Raw genomic sequence first — 22,639 nt, forward strand, 5'->3', positions numbered from 1 at the left:
GGCAAATACAATATTACTAGACGTATTAGTTTAAATGCTTTTCATATTCACTGTCCTGCAAAAGAATTAATAAATAAATAGACCATACTCAACGGCGCACACCACTAAGCTTGTATTGTGGGTAAGAGGGACACAAGGTTAAACTTATTGCACAACATTAGACAAATACTTGTGATCACAGTTACAAATATTCAGGACCTCCAGTTAGCGTGCGGTCGAGATGGTCTACAATTTAAGGGGTTTTTAGAAGATTTTTATGAAAAAAGGAGAGTGAGATGGTAATATATTTTATTCTCTTTCATCAGTAACATTTTTTCGGGTATCAACTGTTTATCAAAATGGTAACTTACAGAATATGTATCAGTACAATACATCATAAAGATACTATCTACAAAATAATCTACATTTCAATTAAGTGTAAATATGGCAAAATCAGTCTCATTGTGGTACAGAAAGCGATGTCCAATGGTTCATAGAGTGTTCTTTAAAAGCATACAAACTTAGATACTTATATGCCTGCGACACGATAATCTCAAAAATAACTGCACAAACTTTAATGCCGTTTTTACCAATACATACTTACCTAGTGTGATTCCTTAAGAAGAAAGTTTAGATGTATAATGTATTATGTTTTACCCGAGCGAAGCCGAGACGAAATGAAAATTTAAACTATTATTGATGAATTCCTTTAAAGAACATCATTATGCATATTTCAATGTTTTGTTATGATAAATTTTATTAAAATAAAACTGTGATTTTACGCAAATAATTATGGAGCAGTGAACATAAGATATCTTTATTATTAGTAGGCAAAATGTGCGTATTTAACAATGATATAACTTCTCTTTAGGGTGAGTTCAACCGTCAAATTTGACGTTGATTTTTATCGGCGTGCCGCTGATGTTTAGACAAAATGGCGTACTTTGCGTTCTTCTGCGCACGTTAACGTTGACGTCAATGTTGATGGTGTAACCTACACTAGTAAATTGCATCATTCAAATTTGAAAAATTAACGTAACCATCCTTAGCGTATCGACTCGGCTAAATTTGTGAGGACCAATACAACGCCAGCACTTTCTGTGGCCTCTTGCAGGTCCTTCAGTGGTCGTAGGACACGCCGGGCGGTACAATAATTTAATAAGGATAATGTAGAAAAAAAATTAACTAGAGGTATACATCGTGAGATTCATGTATACATGGAATTAAATTAAAATAGAATACATTTTCACATGTAGGTACACTCGACACCACATCCACTTATCCAAATTAATCGCCAATTCACTATATCACCACCGCATAGATGTCCATGAAAGGTTACTTGACATGCGATTAGCTGTACTTTAATACAAACATCTCATCTTTAAAATACCGCCCTGATTTTGGTAACTTTGGCTAACATAATACAAATAACAGATGGGTGGAGCGGAGAGTGTTTCGACTGCTGCTGCAGCGCTATCATTACAATTTTTCCAATTTTAACAAAGACAAGAATTTATTTTACCATATGTTATTTGTAAGTTAATAGTTTTTAGTTAAAATTAACATAATTTTGTGCTTTTATTGTTAATAATATCTTGTGATTAAAATTAAAAAACTATTTCTGTAGAAAAGAAATACAACTTACCTAACTTTTAAATAATTAAACTATACTGTGGCAATGTCAATTTTATGAATGACTAGATGTTACCCAGGGCTTCTCTTCCGTGGGAATTTTGAGTCACATATAGCCTATAGCAATCTTGGATAATGTACCTTTCTAATGGTGAAATAATTTTTGAAATCGGTTCGGTAGTTTCGTACCTCTTTATAATAATAGTGTAGACTGATTTTGGAATTGATTCCTTCAGGATTCCTTCCTCAAGAAAATTTACAGATCGTAATGACAGCACGACCGCAGTGGTCGAAACGCTCTGAGAAACACTCAGATACATTATAACCTATAGATACTCATTAGTCTAAAAACGTGATACTTCATTTGACCTCGCGAAGTCTTCTTTCCTCTTGGGGTCTGTTACTAAATCTCTCATTCTTCTTCTTACAAGTAAATAAATGACCCTGAAAATTTTTGAGACATTTAATTAGATAAACTGTTGTGGAAGTATGTATAGTCTATTTGTATACATCACACTAGTTGCATCCCGGGGCATTGCTCAAGTGGGAATATTTGAATGAAAGCACTCAATTATTGTCATTCAGAAATATTGTAATGAGCCAAACTTATTTTTTTTGCCTTTGACTGCTGTTTTTCGCAAGATTTATGAGCATTGTACTTTATAATGCTTCGGCAGTTAAAATTTAATTTATATAAGTAGTATCGACATTCGACATACATAATAGTGTCACTTTTTTTTTAAGGCCAGTAGCATGTTCACAATTTAAATTTGCATATCCGGCATTTTATAGCGGTGAAACATGTAGGATTAAGTTTTATTTTTGACACCACATTGTAAGTAACGAAAACTCACGTTTTTTAAAAACACATTATGACATGTAACAATTAGGTGTTAGATTGGGGGCAAAACCTGAATTGTTTGAATAATTGAATAAATTGAATATTGAATTGAATTGAAAACTTACGCGAAAAAACCCAGTGCTACAGCTGTGAGAGTTGCGTCGAACAAATAAAAAGCGCCAGGAAACGTTTCAATTGTCATACTGTAGATGTGGCTGGAGATTGGCATGTATATGGAAGGGGCTATGGCTTCTGTCACCCCAATTAGAGCACTAAGTTTCGCTGAAATCATACATTCAAAGTGGTAACCGATTATTAAAGAAAATATTCTAAAGATACTTTATATAGTTAGTGTAGTTCGTTATACAAGCTTTATGTGTTACACTTAGGGTAAGTACTTCTAGGTTATATTTAAAAAAATATTATATAACCTAATAATTCATAACATAACAATTTCATAGATTTTGTGTGAAGGAATATTAGTACGATATATTTAATTTTTATTTAAAAACCTTTTCTTTTTTTGAACTAAAACGTTAATTTGTATTGCCACAGACACTATTACACTTTATTACACTAACCTTTATCCCGAGATTTCCAAGAGAGCGACGTCATGGGACGCAGCTAGTAAATAATAAGCTTGTGTCAACATTGATATTTTTGTAAAACTTTTTATTTGTTTATTGTTACTTATACTCAATACACTATATTTTCTTTATTTTTTTTTTAATTCTAAATGTATGATACAACTCACCGATTTCTTCGGTAGGTACGCTTTTAGTGGCTATAGATCTCACTGCTGTAAGGCCAGTATGACTGAAGATATTGAATAACGGTGCTGCATAATACCAGGGTCTGGTCGGTGCAAACGCAAACACGAAACATGCAGCTATCCTGCTCACACCTGCGAGGCCTCCGATAGTGCTGTCTTGTACTGCCATCATCTTGCTAAGCACAGATATACAGAATATGGTACCTGCCAAAAGAAAATAAGGGTGTTAGAATTCGCCTGCCATCAATTTTTCATAAAGTAGTTTATGACTTGGGGGCAGCCGACAAATAAATTATGATTATAGATAGACATAGAATTTTTCTTTTTCTATTTATATATTTTTTCTGTGAATTCATCTTTTAAATCATTCACATCACATTTAAAACTTAGCTTTTTTAGTCATAACTGTGATATGGAACTGAAAGTGTGAGTGGAATGAATTCATAGAAAATATATACAAATAGAAAAAGAAATCGTTTTGTAAAATTATAAATTTTCGTTATTATCATAAAAGGTCATTAGTTATTCGACACTAATGTTAATTCTAAGAAACAAATTAGTTTATTTTTGTTTGTAAGTAATTATATAATTAGTATTTATGGCTTTTGTCATTTCTTATCATAATAAGTTATGTTTGAATTTTGTACTTTTGTTTAGCTTTTTTCCCAATAACGTAATTAATTGTAAGACCATCACTCCAAGAAGTTTTCATAGACCACTACTTGTTTTCGGTGAAGGAAAACATCGTGAGGGAATCTGCACGGCATACTGTTTGACAGCTTAAGTTAACTAGTGGGTACGCGATTACCACTAGACGTGGTAGGTAGTTGTCATGTAAGATGATGGTAATTTTTTAAGTACTAGCTTTTGCCCGCGGGTTCGCCCGCGTCTTCATGCGTTCATCTATAACTTATTGTAAATATCTCAGGTTCTAAGTAACTTATCGCGTTGTAATCAAAATCAGATTTGAAATTAGACCATCCGCTATACAACTGTGAACATCGCATCCAATTCTATTAAGTAGATTTTGCATGATGCGCTAACAATACAAACATAAAGACGGACAAAAAAAATGGTTCTATTAGTCCCAAAAAATTCCCCATAATTATTTTTCATTAATATCTTTTATGTACAGACATAGCCTAATTACAGTTTTATTAGATATATACTTAGATGACTTTTGATTATCTTTTAAGACATCAGTCACTTGATATTCCTATATGAAATACTTATATTAAGTGTAAGTATGTCTTGAGAATCCGGGGTTCTAGATTCCAGGATATTAATCACCACAAGAAATACACACATGATCGATCTTGTTATATGTTTCTATCCACAGCATCAACTACCACGTTAATGGCTACGCATTTTATTCAACTCTTGAGCTTTATGACATAACAACATTAATCTACGCAAAATGTAATCACACTCTTAGTTGAATTACTTTTATTATCGCTTCACAAAGTGCACATACTGATAAACAGATGCATCCCGTGTTAACTGGAATCCTTGACCTAGAGTAATGATAACTCCTCAACATGGCAATGGTTTTCAAAAATACTACGTCTTAGTTATCACTATCTACTATGCGAAAGTTTGTGAAGTAAACATACATCCCACCAAAACATTTTCATGTAAAAATGTTCCCAAGCGATTCTAGTTTGCTTCACAAACTTGTTATAAAATTTGGTACATGGGCAGATAACCTGGAATAAACACATAGTGTACATGTTATCTCGAAATTCCCACGGGAGCGAAGCCCCGGGGCGCAACTAGTATAGTATGAAACAAAGTCGCCCTCCGCGTCTATCTGTTTCTAAGCTTTCTTCTTTAAATAAATTATTTCGATGCTGCTTTCACTGTCATTTAGACAATTTATTCCCGTCATATTATAGACCTCGTGCGATTCTGGGTCGGGTCGTTAGTCACTATATCATATTTGCGTAGTTGTACACATTGGCCCGAAATTGCGGTTAATACAAGAAGGAAATATTACATAGTTCTGCCTTGTGCTTACTCGTAGCCCACTTTAAAAGTAAGCAATGTACCAATTTACTTGGTTATGGGTCGGTATGTGGCAAAGTCATTTTGTACGTAAAATTATGTCACAATCACAAAGTCATCTAAAAAACTTTTCAAATAATAACTGCTTTGATTCGGTGATACGTAAGTATTATAGTATAAATAAAAATAAGTATAAATATACAGATATCAATTTAATGGAAGTTAGCGATGAAACATAAGATTGTAACTAACTGCAAGTTTAAAGACCAATAAAATATGTTTCAATAACTTGAAAGACGTAGGTACAAATATTCTGGACAAATCGATACACAAAAAAATATTCGATGGTAAATTTTGGAAATTTTTGGAGTTTGATATTTTGCTCTATGTTATTGGACATTTAGATATAGTTGCTTTACGCGAAAAGGAAATAAAAGATTGGACAGTATCAGTTCGGCTGATATCGAAATACTTTAAAAAAAGATTTTCAAAGAATTTCAACATTTTACACATTGTAAATTTATTCTCACATATGATATTCATTCTCTTCATGGTGAGTACTATGTTTTGTAATAAACTTACCAACAAAGCCAAGGAGGATGTTTATGGTGCCATAAATGCTATATTCCACTTCATTCAACTGGAATTTACGTCTTGCATACAAATAACTGACTTGTGAATCACCTGAAATAAAATAAAAAAGTTTATTCATAGCTTATGAACTACAAAAACTTAATAAATTGTTTCCAATGGTCTGGACGAATGATGTCACTTGTAGGTTGAATTCAGACAGATAGATATTTTGAGTTAACATCATAAGTCATAAGGAAGTGAAAATACCTATGTATTTTCAACTCGAAAAATATATTTGCATTCTCTATTTAACCAAACCATAGATTATGAACTAAAAAAAAGTTTTTTAATAAAAGATAGTAACGCCAAGTTACATTAAAGCAATTTCGCAAAATATTTTTTACTTCTCATGTTCGAAAGCTTAACATAATGATTGAAATGTAAGCGATTTAATTAATTTAAATTAGTTACACTGCTAGCAGATAAATTTATGTTAAGTAAAATGATTCAGTTTAATAAATAAATAAATCTAAAATCAGATTTTAAGCTCTATAGACCATAATCTTCATCTAATCAGCTCATACCCCTAAGTGACCAGTACAAGATAAACAGGCGCGTATATCGACAAATATGCTTAAGTATAATATTGTTGGCAATTTCCTCGACAGTAAACCGATATTTTATCCTGTAAATGTTTCGCTTTACTATTTTGATGTAGGTATAATCTACTAATTTTTAGTTTGATATGTCTGTCCTATGGTGCATAATAATTTGATATTATTCATTTGCATTTGCCATATTATTTCATATTCTGTCCGCCTCACTCACTGGTTATCACATAACAATGTTAAAATGCTAATTTCATGTGTACACGAATTGGACACATAATATGATAGCTTCCTTAGCATTTTCATTGTAAATCGTAACGACATTGTTTTATTTACTTCTTTATTTAGAGATAGCCTCATAGTTCATTAGTTGTGTTATTGAATAATTCAACGATACTATACATATAAGTAGGTATTATAACATAGACATAATTAGACTTCAAATATCTAAAATTATCATTTTCCATCTTTGCCTGACCGGGGTTCGAACCCAGCTACTCCGATGTATAATGACCATTAGGTTACAGAGGCCGTCAACTTTACTCTTCGTCCAAGATAAGCAATAACCTACGTAGATTTCGTATGTCTAACTAGGTGTAGTTACATTAAGATAATCTTGTAAAGATAGTAGATCCTGTCTTCCTGTAGATCCTGTAAATCCTGTAGAGATACATTAAGATAATCGTGTAAGATTTTTTGCCGTCTACATCTAGATATCTAAATCTCAGATATAAACATATTATCACGCGTCGTGCCTGCGGGTTAATGAATCAAACTGGAAATAATTATATGCACGGAACCATCACGGAGTCGGCTACTAAAGCAGCCTTTAAAAAATATTTTTATAAATGTAATTCCTCTAGAAATATTTATCACACATGCAAAATTCCATTCCATTTAATTCATGTCTTCTTTTTCATCTCATTATTACGAAGCACACCAAGGTTTCTTCAAAGTGATGAGGTATTTTTATGGCAGTAGGTTAAGTAGGTGTCTAGTACGTCTAGATACAATTATAAACTTGTCCAACTTGAGCTTTATGAAGATGTTATCTGACGCTTGAAAACCGTCAATATCAAATTTATTTTTATCTTATAGACTTGTTTTTTTATTGGGACCTACGACAAACAGTTTATTCTTGTTACAGACAGAATATCTAATTCCAGACAGAATTTTAATACTTATGTTAAATTTGTTTACAGAAGGTCTACCATGAGACATACAAACACTAGCACGTTACTATAATGCTATCCACATTCTGTCTCTTTTTCCCAAATCGTATACGCATCATGTAAAAAGAAAAAATGTGTGAAAGCAATGTCGTGCTGTGTTGAAGACAAAGGCCTCGAAGACCATGTCTAGCTGTATGGTTTGCTTATTGATGGAATTGAAAATTAATCGTGATAGGCCAGTCATAAGAGAATCTCCATTTTATAGTCTTGATTTATTTTACAGTCTGTGAGGGACTTTTGGATTCTGTGATTTTCTTTTGCTCCCAGATCAACGTAGCAAATTTTTTTATGAACAAAAAAAAGCCATGTTGATATCATGAAAATAATTTTGATTTTAATCTTCTTCAATAATACATAAAAGAATTGAGATTAGTAAATAGAGGGAGTAAACCAATATCTTATCTTTTAAACCTGAACTAATAAATACTCCACAGGGAATTGACCCCAATATAAAACTATGTAAAGTGTAATAGCTTTAGTGTGCCTGGCAAAATGAGAATGATCAATAGGCCGTAGAGTTCATCTATTCTATTTATTCCTATATAGAAATCAATGACCAAGTATTTATTTGGAAATTAGACATACAAACACACATATTCACGTCAAAATTTACAATTACCTAAGTAGTATTTCTCAAAATTTGTGAAGTCTATTTGCGTTATAGTGCATTGATGTGCTCTAAGATTGACAAGTGTGATTTTATGGTTCCATAGTCATCCTTCTAAATCATTACATCAACGCATTCTACATTATGCACATCACGCAATGCATTATATGAAAGCATGCTTATTGGCAAACAGAACATGCTACTTCATATTCTTTATGTCACTATTAGAGAATTGGCACTTCGCTTCTATAAAAGTTAAGTTAATAGGCTACTATTTTTAGCCTAATTTAAGCCTAATTTAATATGGAACACACTCAATTTTTCATTTCTTAGCCTAATTTGCTACCGCATTGCGACCGGAAAACAGTTGTTTATACCATTGTGTGAACAGAGTCCCGGTTTTTCCGGATCGTAGTATAAAATTAGACAAAAAAAAAAGGTGTGGAATCTATAGAATTTGTAGTTGGAGTACCTACTCTAATCCCATGGTGGAATCATATGTCAGATAGATGTGAAAGATGTCTGTCAGAGTCAGTCAGATAACTGTGAAAGATGACATAGGTACATCTGTCAGATGTATGTGTGATCCCAAAATTTTTGCGTTTAATAAGTATATATGGAACGGACCCCTATAAATCCAGACTGCATAGACACAAGTGTTCACAGGTAAGAAGGCAATTGGCATTTACTCGTATTAAGACCTTGATGGGCCACCGAATGCCTATTGAGTCAGTGGACTTGCCGGCAGCCGTTAGTGAGTGTACGCACTGGCTGCTGTAAACATATTTTTAAAGAAAATATTCTCTAAAAAATACCTAAATTTTTCAGAGAAATTGTGATTTACTTGGTTTTTCGACGTTGATGAAAAAATTTGCTTTATTTTATTTTAATGCTAATTAATAGGAGCCCCTATTCCATATTGAACTATCTTTAGCAATCCAATCCAACAAAAAAAAATTGGATTTTTTTCCAATTATCGTCATTAATAACTCGATTTCTTAGAAAGTCAACAAATATTTCTATAATTCCCTGTTCGTCTTTTACTTAATTCTTCGTTGTAGAATACAATTTAATACTGGCATTTATGAGGACAATACAGTAAAATGAAAGCATTTTATTTTAATATTGTTCCTTCGCATAAATGTCAGTTTTTAAATCAAGAATAAAAATTATTATTTCGTTTGATGTATATATAGGTCTCTTTATGACAAAATATGCAATTTGTACTAAATAACGCATTTGTATAAAAAAGGTCTTGAAAGGCGCAATTAAGAAGTTGAACTTAAGAAGTATGTACTCGTATGTATTGTATTTATAAATAATAAGTTAAGCAATTATTTCTCGTCTTCTTTATTAAATAAGGTATATGTATTTTGACTCTAAATATATTATTGGTCTACAAAGCTGCGGATGAAAAGTGCTTGTATGTAGCAGATTATGAAGATTTAGTGATGGATGTGTGGTGTGACGAGACTTAACAAAGTAGGGAATTAATACTACAGGAAGTATGAAAGTTGCTCCGATAGTAGATAAGTTAAGGCTATCATGGTTTAGGCTTGTATAAGAAAGGAAGAGTCGAACTTGAAAAAAATTGGATTTGGATGGATGGGAAGGAAGAAGGAGACCGAACAAAATGAAAGGAGAATGTTTAGAATTATATGCAAGTCATAAAGTGAATGAAGGCTTGACAGGAAAAAGACAATCGTGAAAAGAAAAGATATTATGGGGGTTGGTAAGGAACAAGAAGAAGATTGATTTTGTTACATCTATAGGTACCTCTAAAAGAAATACTTGTATTTTTCATATGACACATGATTTAATTATGTAAAAATATAAATTATTTTATACAAAAGTAGATGTATATACCGTTTCTTTTTAATAATGAATTTATAATTGGAATACTCCTGATTGTACACGCACTGACATTAAAAAAATTATAAATATATTTTTTACGTGATTTTTTTCGTTAATACTCAATAGAAAAATAATGTTTGATTTTCCAGGATTTATGCCAAGTGCATTATCACGCCACGCACATTGAGACTACTTCGCTAACCGGTTTACCTTGTAATAGTTTGAAAGAGAAAGGCATCATTTTACATAATCTCATCATTTTATACTACTGTGTGGCAGACATGAAAATCTATCATAAGAATTTTCTTTTGAAATAATCGTGTATTCTCTGCACTGATTCTTCATTAACTACTAAGCACGTTGAAAGCAGTTTTATATAAGTTATGGTATTTAGGTGAACTCACCCTCACTCACTCACCGAATTAATGATGTTTTTATTATGTCATTACCCATTGATGTCCCACTTCTGGGTAAAGGCCTCCCCTTAATTACATGAATATTATTTAAATTTTTGCATAAAAATAAAAGAAAAACTTCTTACATCTCGCAAGAAAATAGCTGATTGAAAACTATTGAATAAAAAAAAAGATTGTTATTACGTATGATAACAGATAAGTTAGCCTTAAAGTAAGTTCTAGAATTGTGTTTATAATGAGAAATAGAATAGTTGTTATATATTTAGAAAAATACATAAGATTTTTCATTTCACCGAACCCTTGTGCTCCTGAACACTCGTCGATAAATAAAATGGGAATTATAAAAAGTTTAGTAACATTAACATCGTTAAAACCATAACCATAAACATATATACTAAACACAAACTAAAAGTGTTTAATCTTATCCGAAATAGAGTTCGGCACTCACCGTAAAGTGGTCCCACCATCAAAAGATATAAAACAATAACTATAAAAATCTGAAACCTTCCATTCGAAGCTCTTGGCCTAAGAGCGACTAAAATTGTACTTCCAACTAGATCAAACACACTTCGAAATACTCTTTTGACTCTGCTCTCTGCAACTTCATGATTCGAAGTTATTTCATCTTCATTCACTATGTCTTCTAGTCTAAATAGTCCGTAGAGAAATGATAAAGAATGCAAAACGATTAATAAAGAAAACACTCCATAGTATCCTAGCGCTCTTAATAATATACCACTTAGGACAGTTCCTGTAGGAGTACCAAAACTGACAAATATTGTGACTATGCCCAATCGAAATGTCCTATTCTCCACCGTGGTTCTATCCGCCATAAAACTATACATTCCCATGAAGATGATTATGTAACTGCCTGTAAAAGCCGCAGGCAGAGCTTCTATAAGGGCTGTGCCAATCAAAGATATTTCTTTGAAATAATGTGTAGCAAATAACAGCCCTATATTTGTGACTATTTCGCCAGTGAATGGAAATAATATGCATATTTTTCGTTTCTTGTACTTATCACTCCAGGCTCCAACAAACAGCACCATCACGGCGGGAATAGCAGTCTGCAGAGGGAATTTCCATGCTATCACATTCGCTACCAATATCTGCACCTGATTTAATTCATTCTCCAAACCCGTGGTGTTTAAATCCCTGATCCTATCGCATATGTCTTCTCCAAAATTGAAGTTCACTCTACATGATTTCTCCAAGTGCATGTTTTGCACGACCAGCGATGACAACGACGTGCACAGCATGTACATAAACAAACAGGGCTCCACGGTCGTTTCACGGAAAAAACACTTGATTTTCTTGAACACGTTCTTCGTCTTTTCCATCCATGTCGCTCTTTGTAAACTGTTGGTAAGTAACGTGTTTGAATTGACGAGTTCATTGTTGATGCAATTTTTTTCTGTGCTCGCGATCATTTTTTTCGTGCGCAATTGTCACGTTTGCGCCAACTGTTCGTACCGGACTATAGCTAATGAAGGCTTATGTTTCCAATAACTCGGTCTGTAAAAACGACTGACAATACGTTGCGCGGCGCGTGTGTACGTTGCGTTCGGAACGCATCTCAATGATAACAGAGGTCTTGACGAGTACGACACTTTTAAATAAATAGCTCATTTATCTGAGCACCTTGAGTTACTCATCAACAAACTGCAACATAAACACTAAAACTGTTACTGATGAAATCAGTACTAAATAGATGTGTTTTTATCTTTGTTTTATCTTCAAAATTACATAGTTCTAGAGATAGAGTAATCTTCTCATTAAAAGTATTGTAGCTATTTCACAGTTATGAAAGGATTTGTCTGGGATATATACAAAGGTCACGGTCGGTCATCATAATGACCAGTTTTTGAAAGTTCTATATTTTCTCGTTCATTTTGTTTCTATTGCATCAGTTACCTACGGAATTGATGGATAAATCGTAACTATTCTTGTCATGTAGTTTAGTTTATATTTTTAATGAAGCAAGTCCAAATATTTAGATCACTTCTCGCTCAGCGATATTTTGCTATAAGTTCAAATTATATGTATATAGAAAAGTCAAATTATCAATTTAAGGTTAAATGAAATTGCAGCACCAGAAATCCAAAAATATACTTTTCACAATATCTCTTTTAAACATGGGGAATGTTTTGTTGCATTATAGGCTTTTAATACAGGTTTTCCTAGCTTAGGGAGGGAACTGAGAATTAGCCATACCAATTTCCTATATATTTTTATGTGTATACCATTATTATTTGTATACTATACGTAAAATTTTGAATGTTTTCCTTTTTCTTTCGTATGTTGAAGCTACAAAGCCCAGGGTAATACAATGGCAATAGCGGTGGAATACATATAAAACTTGTTCAAATATTCACATAATGTGTACATAAGGTTGACTGAGGACAATGAACTAGTTATACAATTTTTGTCTGCGAATCAAGGTGTGGTTTTCTTTATTTTATTTTTACTGCTATCAATGAATTTTAAGATTTGATTTTTTTTTTCGAAAATGAAAATATCTTCATTTTCCTCTTGGATCAACTGTATTTAGTTGTGTTTGTGTCATAAGAAATATTTCTATATAGTTTGTTGTCTCAATAAAATTAATTATCTACTAACTTACCAAATATTGTACTTTAAGTATCTTTAAATCATATTTTTTTACTAGCCTTTTATTATTAAAATAAACCAATTATGCATCCGATTTTTTATCTGTTGCCGCCTTTGTCTTCTTAAACCTGCCCGTTCTAGATAATTTATCTCATTATTTTAATTATTCTGGAATTATCCTCCATGCATGAAAAAAGGTGATTCGGTTAAGTTTTACGATGTGAAGTTCATTGCACTTTCACTTACACCGGTAAACTGTATTTTAATTATTAACCCACTATAAACTAGTCAGTTTATATTTACAATAATTTGTCGTTTATAATTTTTACAATTTTCAATAACTTAGTGGCTGTACCTAAATTGTTCTGATCATTTAAATGATGGATGCAAATTATGTAGACAGGTATTGCAAATAACTTAATCGATCGAATAAATTAATAAAAAAATCCTGACCTAACTGTCAAAAAGATTTCTTTTAGTAGGTGTTTACGTGAATAAATTGTTCCACGTTTTATGAATGTTTTCAACTAGATTTAATTCTAGAATTTTCTGATATCTCGCGACTGTATAATTTATATAAAACAATAAATTTAAAAAAAATATATATTTATTAAAATAATGCTATGTAGTGTACCACTTGTTCAGATATTGTGGGATCAGTTGATGTCTTTTTACATTGTTCCAATAGCCTCGTAAAATAACCTAAAAATTGAATCTCTCTTGTTCGTTTTGCTGGAAAGAACCCGAATTTCGGTTTATTGCTGTAGTAAATATGCAATTTTATTGCGCTGTAGTGATCCTTTTACATGATTATTTTTGTCCAAAACATTTGTTTACTCTCACCGAAACCGGTGTTTGTCTGCTTCAACATCATTCTCTGCATTTCATCTGAGCGTGTTCCAGGTTGCATTAATAGCTATGGGAGCTGCCTAGGAGCCCGGGATTCAAGTAAACCAAAAAAAATATTTAAGATTCAGCTGTAATTTTACGACCGGCTATCAACCCTCTTTTGGGTGCTGTTATAAGAGTAATTAAGGCTTCCAATCCCTCAGTCGTCTCGTACGACATTCACAGGTGGATATGGCGTCGCTCTGTTCTAAAGTGTGAGCCAATAATATTCTCTATATCTTTTTAAGTTAAAAGATAGATTTAGGTATATTATAAATTTGAGCAGGAAAATCGAATGCAATAGCAATCATTAGTTAGAATTAAACCAATATGAAGTTAAATAATGAGATGCCAAATCGAAAAATATCACATCTAATTACCAAAAAGACAATCTTGATCAAGGATCTAAGTGGATGGAGTCAACCGACTAATTTAGATGGTTACACGCCTGATCGTATACTACGCGTCTCACCTCAAAGTTATTGCATTTAGTTTTGTATAAGGCGTTTATTGTGGTCTCCGTCAACAAGATTGATGAGAATAAGGATGTGTCATTCGTTTTTATGAAACAACTGCTCGCACACAGAGAGTACAGTAAAGTGTATATCAAATCAAAGCCTGCAATGAGTTATAGTTCCCCCGGCAATCTTTCTTCTTTCTATTAAAGTTAACGTACCTTGAATAGGTACGTTAACTTTAATATTATTAATATTGACGTCCTTGGAGAAATGGCTGCGGTGAAGTTTGTTGCGCCGCTTCTTCTTCACCTGCGCTTTGGAAGCCGGCAGTAGACTTAGTTTGAGTAATTTTTTTGACGTCAATAAGTGATGTACATCATCCTAAATTGAATAAAGAATTTTGAATTTGAATTTGAACGTTATGGACAAGATAAGTTACAATATACCTAAGTTACTTATGTGTTATCGCTAACACTGGTGTCAGATTTTATTGACTTCGCCTAAAGGTATGACATGACTTTACATACACCCTAGTAACCGTCAACCAGTGTGCCGGTTTCATACGGTAACTCCGTGACTCCGTGGCGATTTGGTCCGTTATCTGGAGGGCTTGGATTCGATTTCCAGCGCGGGCAAATATTTATACTTGTATCACAAATATTTTTCTGCGACTCTGGATAGGTCTCTAGATGAATAAGCAAAGGCTGAACTCCAATGCACAACTTCTACACTTCTACAACAAATTTACGGTATTCAGAATATGCCCTTTATGTATATATTTGAACATCACTTCTTGCTTAACATTACAATGGTAACTCTTAAAATTAGAGGTTGTTTGTTTGAAAGATTTTCACAAAGCAGTGACGTCATTTTCGTAAGCGTACATCTCCTTGGAATTGGCATTTTTCACGGTGTCACTTTCTTGTTTCTTATGTATTACATAAAGAGCTCTGAAAATAAAATAAAAAACATAGTTTTAATGGAAGTGTTAACATATTATTCAAGTAATAGGTGTCCGCTTTATCTCGATATGCTTTAAAATATGTCATATTTGTGCAACATCTTCTCACTTTTCTCTAAGGGTGGGTTGCACCGTCAACTCTGACGTTAAATTTGACGTGCTCAGAAAAACGCAAAGAACGAAAAGCACATACTTTCAATTTATTAGGTATATCTGTAAAAGTATGCCATTTTGTCGTCAAATTTGACAATGAAACTCACCCTAATCTAAAGAAATTGTTTGTCAAAGGGAACAATAATGTTAAATTTATCACGAGTCAGGACTTGATCATTAAGCCGATGCGGTCTTCTTCTTTTCGAGTCGAAAGCCTATGCGGTAATTTTTTACTATTGCAACGATGGCCTGGGGTTTGCGAAAGAAATATATCTGAAAAGATTCAGCAGTGTTTTGTATGATCGGCCGCCTGACGTCACCCCTCTTTGGAAATGGTGAGCAAGACTTTTTGCCTCCTACGACATCGACCGTATCAACGAACGATCTACTTTCCCGTTTGTTCTATTTTGAATAATTGTAGTTAACTCACATAAATATCAGAAAGTCGGGCATAGTCAAAACTCCCCCTAAAACATAAATGGCGCCTGGAAACCAGTCCAGCGTGCTGTTCCATAGTTGGCTGTAGATCGGCACTGCGACTATCGGAATTATTGCGTCCACAAATCCTATGAGCGAGCATATTTTACCTGAAAAAAGTTTTACTTCATCATTGCTGCATATTGTATATTGAAGAAGTACGACATGTCTTCATGTATGTAATAAACTCAATTGTTATATGTATTTTCTGCTTTGATTTCATTGGATGGGGTAGATCATGATGCAAGTTTTGATGTTTCTTTTATTTACCATGTAAGTACTTCATGTAATCAAATCAATACATGTAATAAAATTGAAGAAAGGCCAAATTTGTACAATGGATATTTTTTAATTTTTTCATGGAATATACTTAGTTACTGATATAGATGACGAAAATATAGTTTTGGAAATGTTTGTCAGTCTGGGTGTCTGTCTGAACGCGCATCACTCAAAATCTACTGGACCGATTTGCTTGAAATTTGGTATATAAGGTACTTAACCTTATATACCATATATAACCTTAACATCTTAGATACATTTCATACCGGTAAATGGTCAGGTTCCCGTAGGATAATTGAAAAACTAATTATGAATCAAAAATGCCTCGGAATCCCGGGTTAACATCTTATAGACATTTCATCCCGGAAAATGAGGAGGGTCCTGTAGGAAAATTAGATACATTTCATCCCGGTAAATAGTCAGGTTCCCGTAGGATAATTGAAAAACTAATTTATATATATATATATATATAATTATAAATTAGTATATTTATAATTATATATATACCTTGTGAACATAAGTATCAAGTATATATATATATATATATATATATATATATATATATATATATATATATATATATATATATATATATTCACAAGGTAATTTTATTTATTTTCGTTGTAAAATCGTTATCAGTTGTCAGAACGATTTTCTATGTCTACTTTATTTAATTCTTTATTAAACCAAATTTACAATACAATACAAAATATATTTATTGCCTATAAAAACAATATTAGTACAAAATAATACAATTGTGCATACATATGGACCAATGGTATATTGCTAAGCAATCTCTTCCAACCAGCCTTTGGGTAGTGAGAGAGGATAACAGAAGAAGGTGAGCGCATTGTGGGCGCAGTATGTATCAATAAGTATATAAAACTTCCGTTACTGAGTGAGTGAGTGACTGACTGACTGACTAACTGATTGACTGAGTGACAGACAACGTACACCCGAAACTGCTGGGCGGGAAGCTGAAATTTGGCGTGTAGTTGTAGGTGAGCACTAAGAAAGGTTTTTCGGAAATTCTACTCCGAAGGGGGTGACAGGGGTGAAAAACTGTAAATATGAAAGTTCTACACCGTTGAAGTTAGTGACTTGAAAATTTGGATTTTGAATGCTTACAACAAAGTAATGAATACGTGTTTAAGATTTTTCTGAAAATTAACCCTCAAGCCCTTCAAAAGGGGGGTGAAAGATTGTATGGGACTTAATAGAAATTTCAAGATAAAAAGATGAAAATTGGCACACTTACTTTTTGTAGTAAGTAACAGTAATAGTAAATACAAAAATGTTTAATCTACGTTTGTGGTTAATAAAAAACCGGGACGTAAAACGTCTTGGAAAATGGGACGGCACGCGTTGCAGAAAGCGGAAGTGGGAGTCGGAGCGGGAAATGGGAAAGATACACGTAATGGGAAACGGGACGGGAAAAATTGCGGTAAACATGATGGCACAATATGTAGGAAACGGTACGGGATATCTACATTACATAGCAGGAAGCGGGATTGGACAAATTTGCGGGACGAGATACGCAGCGGGAAACAGGAAATTAAACTGAAGATGAGAAAAAATGCGAATTTGAATCATATATGTTTACCAATCTTACATAGTACGCGATAAAAAAATTACTGAGATTTTGCTATGATATTAACGCGGGCGAAGCCGTGGGCAGAAGCTTGTATTTAAATAAAAATATAATAATGGTAATGGTAATTATTGAATAAATATTATCATGTCCATTATTTGGACAATATTGTTATACATAATATTGACCTAAAGTAACTACGATGAGCATTTTCTGTTGAGACATACAAATCGAAGATCTGGAACACCTGAGGTAGACCTATGATGGTACAGCTAAACTATAGGGAATATAGCAATGACGACTTAACAAAAATTGTTCAGCCTGATGAGCATTTTCTGTTGAGATATAAAAATCGAAGATTTGGATGATACTGCTAAACTATAGGGAATGTAGAAATGACGACTTCACAAAAATTGTTCAGTCTGATGACTAGTTTCAGTTGAGATATAAAAGTCGAAGATATGGAACATCTGATGTAAACCTATGATGGTACAGCTAAACTATAGGAAACATAGAAATGACGCCCTTATAAAAGTTGTTCAGTCTGATGAGCATTTCCTGTTGAGGTATAAAAATCGAAGATCTGGAACACCGGAAGATGAGTCATAATAGTTCAGTTAAACTATAGAAAGTAAAGTATACTTTTTCAGTCTGATTAGCATCGTCTGCATACATTTGTATATACAATTAAATTTCTCTAATAATTTTGACTCCTTATGAAAAATTGTTCGGCCACGCGAACGAAGTCGCAGGCATCAGTTAGTATTACAATAATTACATTTTATAGTTTATCTAAGCCATCACTGCTTACGTCAGTTGAGTATAAAAACGTGATCATCTTGGAATTTTAGCAGCAACTACAATATGCAAAATTACACTAGGTAACTATTTTAACTAATGACATCACAGTACATTGAATAAATATTATCCTACAAACTTATGTAGGTAAGCCCCTTTAGTGATTGCTACCTAGTAATAGAGGACCTATATATTAGGTATTTTTTCATTTGTTCTTCGCACTTCTTTTCATGTGTTATGATTATACTATATTTATAAAAAGGAAAAATCTATATATAAAAGAGCAAAGCACTCACTCATTACGAAACCTCGAATAGCGAAAATAGGATGACATTTTACAGGATAGTAGAATGTATCTAACAAAGACGTCTGTTAAGAAAGGACTTTTGGAAACTCCAGTCCTCAGGGAAACAGGGATTGCAAAGCTTTAACTTCGAGATTTTATTTCGATTCTTTTTTTGGAAGGCAGCTTATATAACATGAGCCTAACCGCGTGTTTCAATAACACGTTTTGTTAGAAAATTGACGCTGCGGACCCGGTTTTATAACTTAAAGCTAATATTCCATGCCTGTAAGGGTAAACTGTTGAAACTATTGTATTGTATGTGCCATCTATAGATTGTACTACACAGTTAATGCAATAAAGATATTTGTATTTGAGTGTGGGTGCATAAGCTAGTATGTGTAAAAAATAAAAAATAAAATTACTTACCAACGCTATCGGGATCAACAACTTTGGTCCCCAAAGACCTAATGGCCGTGACTCCAGAATTTCCGAACATGTCCAAAACTGCAGCAACATACAGCCACGTTCGATCCGGCGCGAAAGCGTATACAAACGTGCCTAGGACCTTAGACGTAGTTGCAATCATTCCCAGGATAGTGTCGTGTAACTTCAAGGCCTTACTGAATATTCCCACTGCTATTGCGGTGCCTGGTTACATAAAAGTGTGTTCCTGGTTACATAAAGGTTTCATGGGCCACTTGCTTCCTGGGCTATGGAGGAACCCTGCACACTGGTTGACTATGTAGTTTACTAATGTGTATGCGACTCACATTAGACACTAGATGTGTATTAGAAATGAGTAAGAGTTAAGGCCGATTGTATCACTGATTGGGTTGAAAGAATAAACTTATTTGGTCTGGTATATATGTGGGCGCCGCTACTGTTCAATACATAAATGACTTGTATATTTGACTTTTGAAAATTTCCAAATTTTGATCACCGGGTCAAGTATTGTAAACCGCAGATAGCTAACCCAATCGAACATAACCCACAAAAGTTTCATAAGTATTGTTTGATATTGACAAACTTAGGATGAGGTGCAACAGTCAATTTTGACGTTAGCTTTAACCTGCGCTATGCCTTTGTATCGACAAAATGGCGCATTTTTCCGCGCAGGTTAAAGTTAACGTCAAAGTTGACTGGTGCAACCCACTTTTATTGTCAATATTTTTATTACTTGCAATGGCATAAAATATGTTTACAAATCTGAATATCTACATCATTTAAAATTTTCACTGAAATTATTTTTCAAACTTTTATTATATAGATTCCTAATGTTATATGAAAGAGTTACAAATCCCAGCTACAACAAAATTACAGATACTTATTATGGTATCATCCTGGATAATGCGGGACTAGTAGAACAGTATCCAATATAAGTCCGTGAAACTCTGTAACCAGCTTTTAAACCACAAAAAAGTTGATACGAAAACTCAAAGTAATATTATATTATTATTTCGTTTATTATAAAACTCAAAGTAATATTATATTATATAGTTAGAATACATTTTTTAGTTTCATATGCGTTTATGTACAAAAAGTTAAACAAAAAAAGGTGACATCATAATTTACTTACCAGCGGTACCCAAAAGAATTGTGTATGTGTTAAACAAGCTAAATTCAACAATTTCCATTTTGTATCTGATTAGAGTGTAGAAATATAGCACTGAGGATTCTCCTACAAAAAAAAACAAGAATTAAAGAAAAAAGAGTACAGTACCAATATTTGTAACTTTACAATTTCTATTTGTATTATTGATATAAATATCAATGAAAATGTTTAATGGTTAAAATTAGTAGTAAAGTGAATAATAGGTATGGTATGCTATTTTTACTTAATGTCATGTTAATGGTCATCACAAGGGTTTAAAATTGAATAATAAGTTTCTTATTCATAAAAAGCCATATTCATGCAGTCTTAATATTTTATCAATCAATGTTGGTAATTCTTATTATGACCTTGACCACAAGACTTGACCTTTACTTTAGGTAATTCCGTGATTTTTCAAGGTTAAATCATATCCGACATAAATTCTATAATGACTTTAGTTTTTATATAACACTTATATAATTATAGGAGTCAAGTTTATATTCTTTGTATAATTTAAATAAGTGGATCAATATATTCTTACCAATGACAGGACCATTGATAATAATGTGCGCACAAATAACTAAAAGTATTTGCGCCAACCGTCTTCCTCGGGACAAAGCAAGTAGAGAAAACGTTTCCCAAAAGTTTCTAGGATGTAGGAAATTCATGAATTTTGTTCCACATGAACCCTCTTCTTTAACACGGCTCACGTCATGAATTTTAAAGTACGCATAAATAAATCCAAGGAAATAGAGAGTGGATCCTATTCCAAATGTACCGTAATAGCCAATAGATTCTGTTAAAATACCGCCGATAGATGTTCCCGCAGGAATGCCCAGAGTCACGATTACGGCAACGATGCCAATCCTGAACGTACGAGTTTCTGGGGATGTCACATCCGCAACATAGCTATAAGCCCCGGAAATAGCTATAACTAAACCCCCTGTGAATGTAGAACACAAAGCTTCAATAAGTCCAGTGATCCATAAGGGCCATTCAACAAAATAATAAGTAGCCAAAAGATATCCAAGAGATGCTAAAAAATCCCCGAAAATTGGCACCATCATCAACGCCTTTCTGTTTCCTGTGCGGTCGCTCCACGCCCCGATATTCAGCATCAATATTGCAGGTACAAACTTAGTGAGAGGCTCTTTCCATGTAGTAACATCTATTGCTACTTTACTTGCTTCCTCCAGAATTGAAATTGTATCATTGTTCGTAAAATCCCCTTCCTGTATATGATCGCATATCTCTTGGGAATAACTTAGATCCGAACGACAAGCTTTCTCTGTATTAAACTTCTGCACAGTAATAGATAAAATCATCATAGGTAAAATATAGCATAATAAAAAAGGTTCAACTGTGAAGAAATCTTTTATCTTCCTAATTTTATCGATTAAAGTCAATTTTTCTGCATTTTTATTTTCACCATTTCCACTCACGTTTATATCACGAGCTTTATTTGTATATGTCATTTCACTAATATTTTTATTAGATTTTTCCATTTTGCTAACTTGTATTTACTAATATCGGAAATACACGTGACTGTTGCCGTTCTTCATACTTGTTCTGCCAGTTGAAGCAATACACAGACCTTTGTTCGGTACTTCAAAACTAGTTTTTAATTATATTATGGTAGGGAGATCCTCCTAGCGCTCTTCTTGAAGGCGGACACATAAACATAAACAATTGCAAATTCTTATCTCTCTTGCCCCCGAATTGAGGTATACTGCAAATAAATGTGCAAAGCTGTATGTATCTTTGTTAAATTAAAACAAACTTAGTATACAACTTTTTAGCTAATCATTAAATAATCTTAAGTTCGGTTGCATCAGTCAATTTTGTTATAACTTTAACCTATGCTGAACAACGCAAATAAAGTTGGTAGGCCATTTTCCACTCCACTGTTATTTAACAGATGCTAGTTTTATTTATTTCCTTGATGGAATATTGGATGGAAGCTATACCTAAAGATCTATCAACACACACGGGATTCTTGTTAATGTTATGTTGGTTTTGGCATACTATT

The 22,639-nt window shown here is 33.2% G+C and overlaps 2 protein-coding genes across 2 annotated transcripts; both read right to left on the reverse strand.

Moving 5' to 3' along the window:
- Positions 1-271: 271 nt before the first annotated feature.
- LOC128677655 (proton-coupled folate transporter-like) lies at positions 272-12,153 on the reverse strand. The gene is made up of 5 exons (XM_053758655.2): positions 10,967-12,153; positions 5,811-5,912; positions 3,207-3,428; positions 2,578-2,734; positions 272-2,055 (listed from the first exon to the last, which is right to left on the reverse strand). Exons 1-5 carry the CDS (start codon positions 11,946-11,948, stop codon positions 1,956-1,958), a joined length of 1,563 nt encoding a protein of 520 aa, XP_053614630.1. The 5' UTR covers positions 11,949-12,153; the 3' UTR covers positions 272-1,955.
- Positions 12,154-12,571: 418 nt separating this feature from the next.
- On the reverse strand, positions 12,572-22,212 carry LOC128677658 (proton-coupled folate transporter-like). The gene is made up of 5 exons (XM_053758657.2): positions 21,152-22,212; positions 20,596-20,697; positions 19,446-19,667; positions 16,019-16,175; positions 12,572-15,424 (listed from the first exon to the last, which is right to left on the reverse strand). Exons 1-5 carry the CDS (start codon positions 22,113-22,115, stop codon positions 15,325-15,327), a joined length of 1,545 nt encoding a protein of 514 aa, XP_053614632.1. The 5' UTR covers positions 22,116-22,212; the 3' UTR covers positions 12,572-15,324.
- Positions 22,213-22,639: the final 427 nt, after the last annotated feature.

This window comes from Plodia interpunctella, chromosome 18 (genome assembly GCF_027563975.2).
Source record: "Plodia interpunctella isolate USDA-ARS_2022_Savannah chromosome 18, ilPloInte3.2, whole genome shotgun sequence".
NCBI lineage: Eukaryota > Metazoa > Arthropoda > Insecta > Lepidoptera > Pyralidae > Plodia > Plodia interpunctella.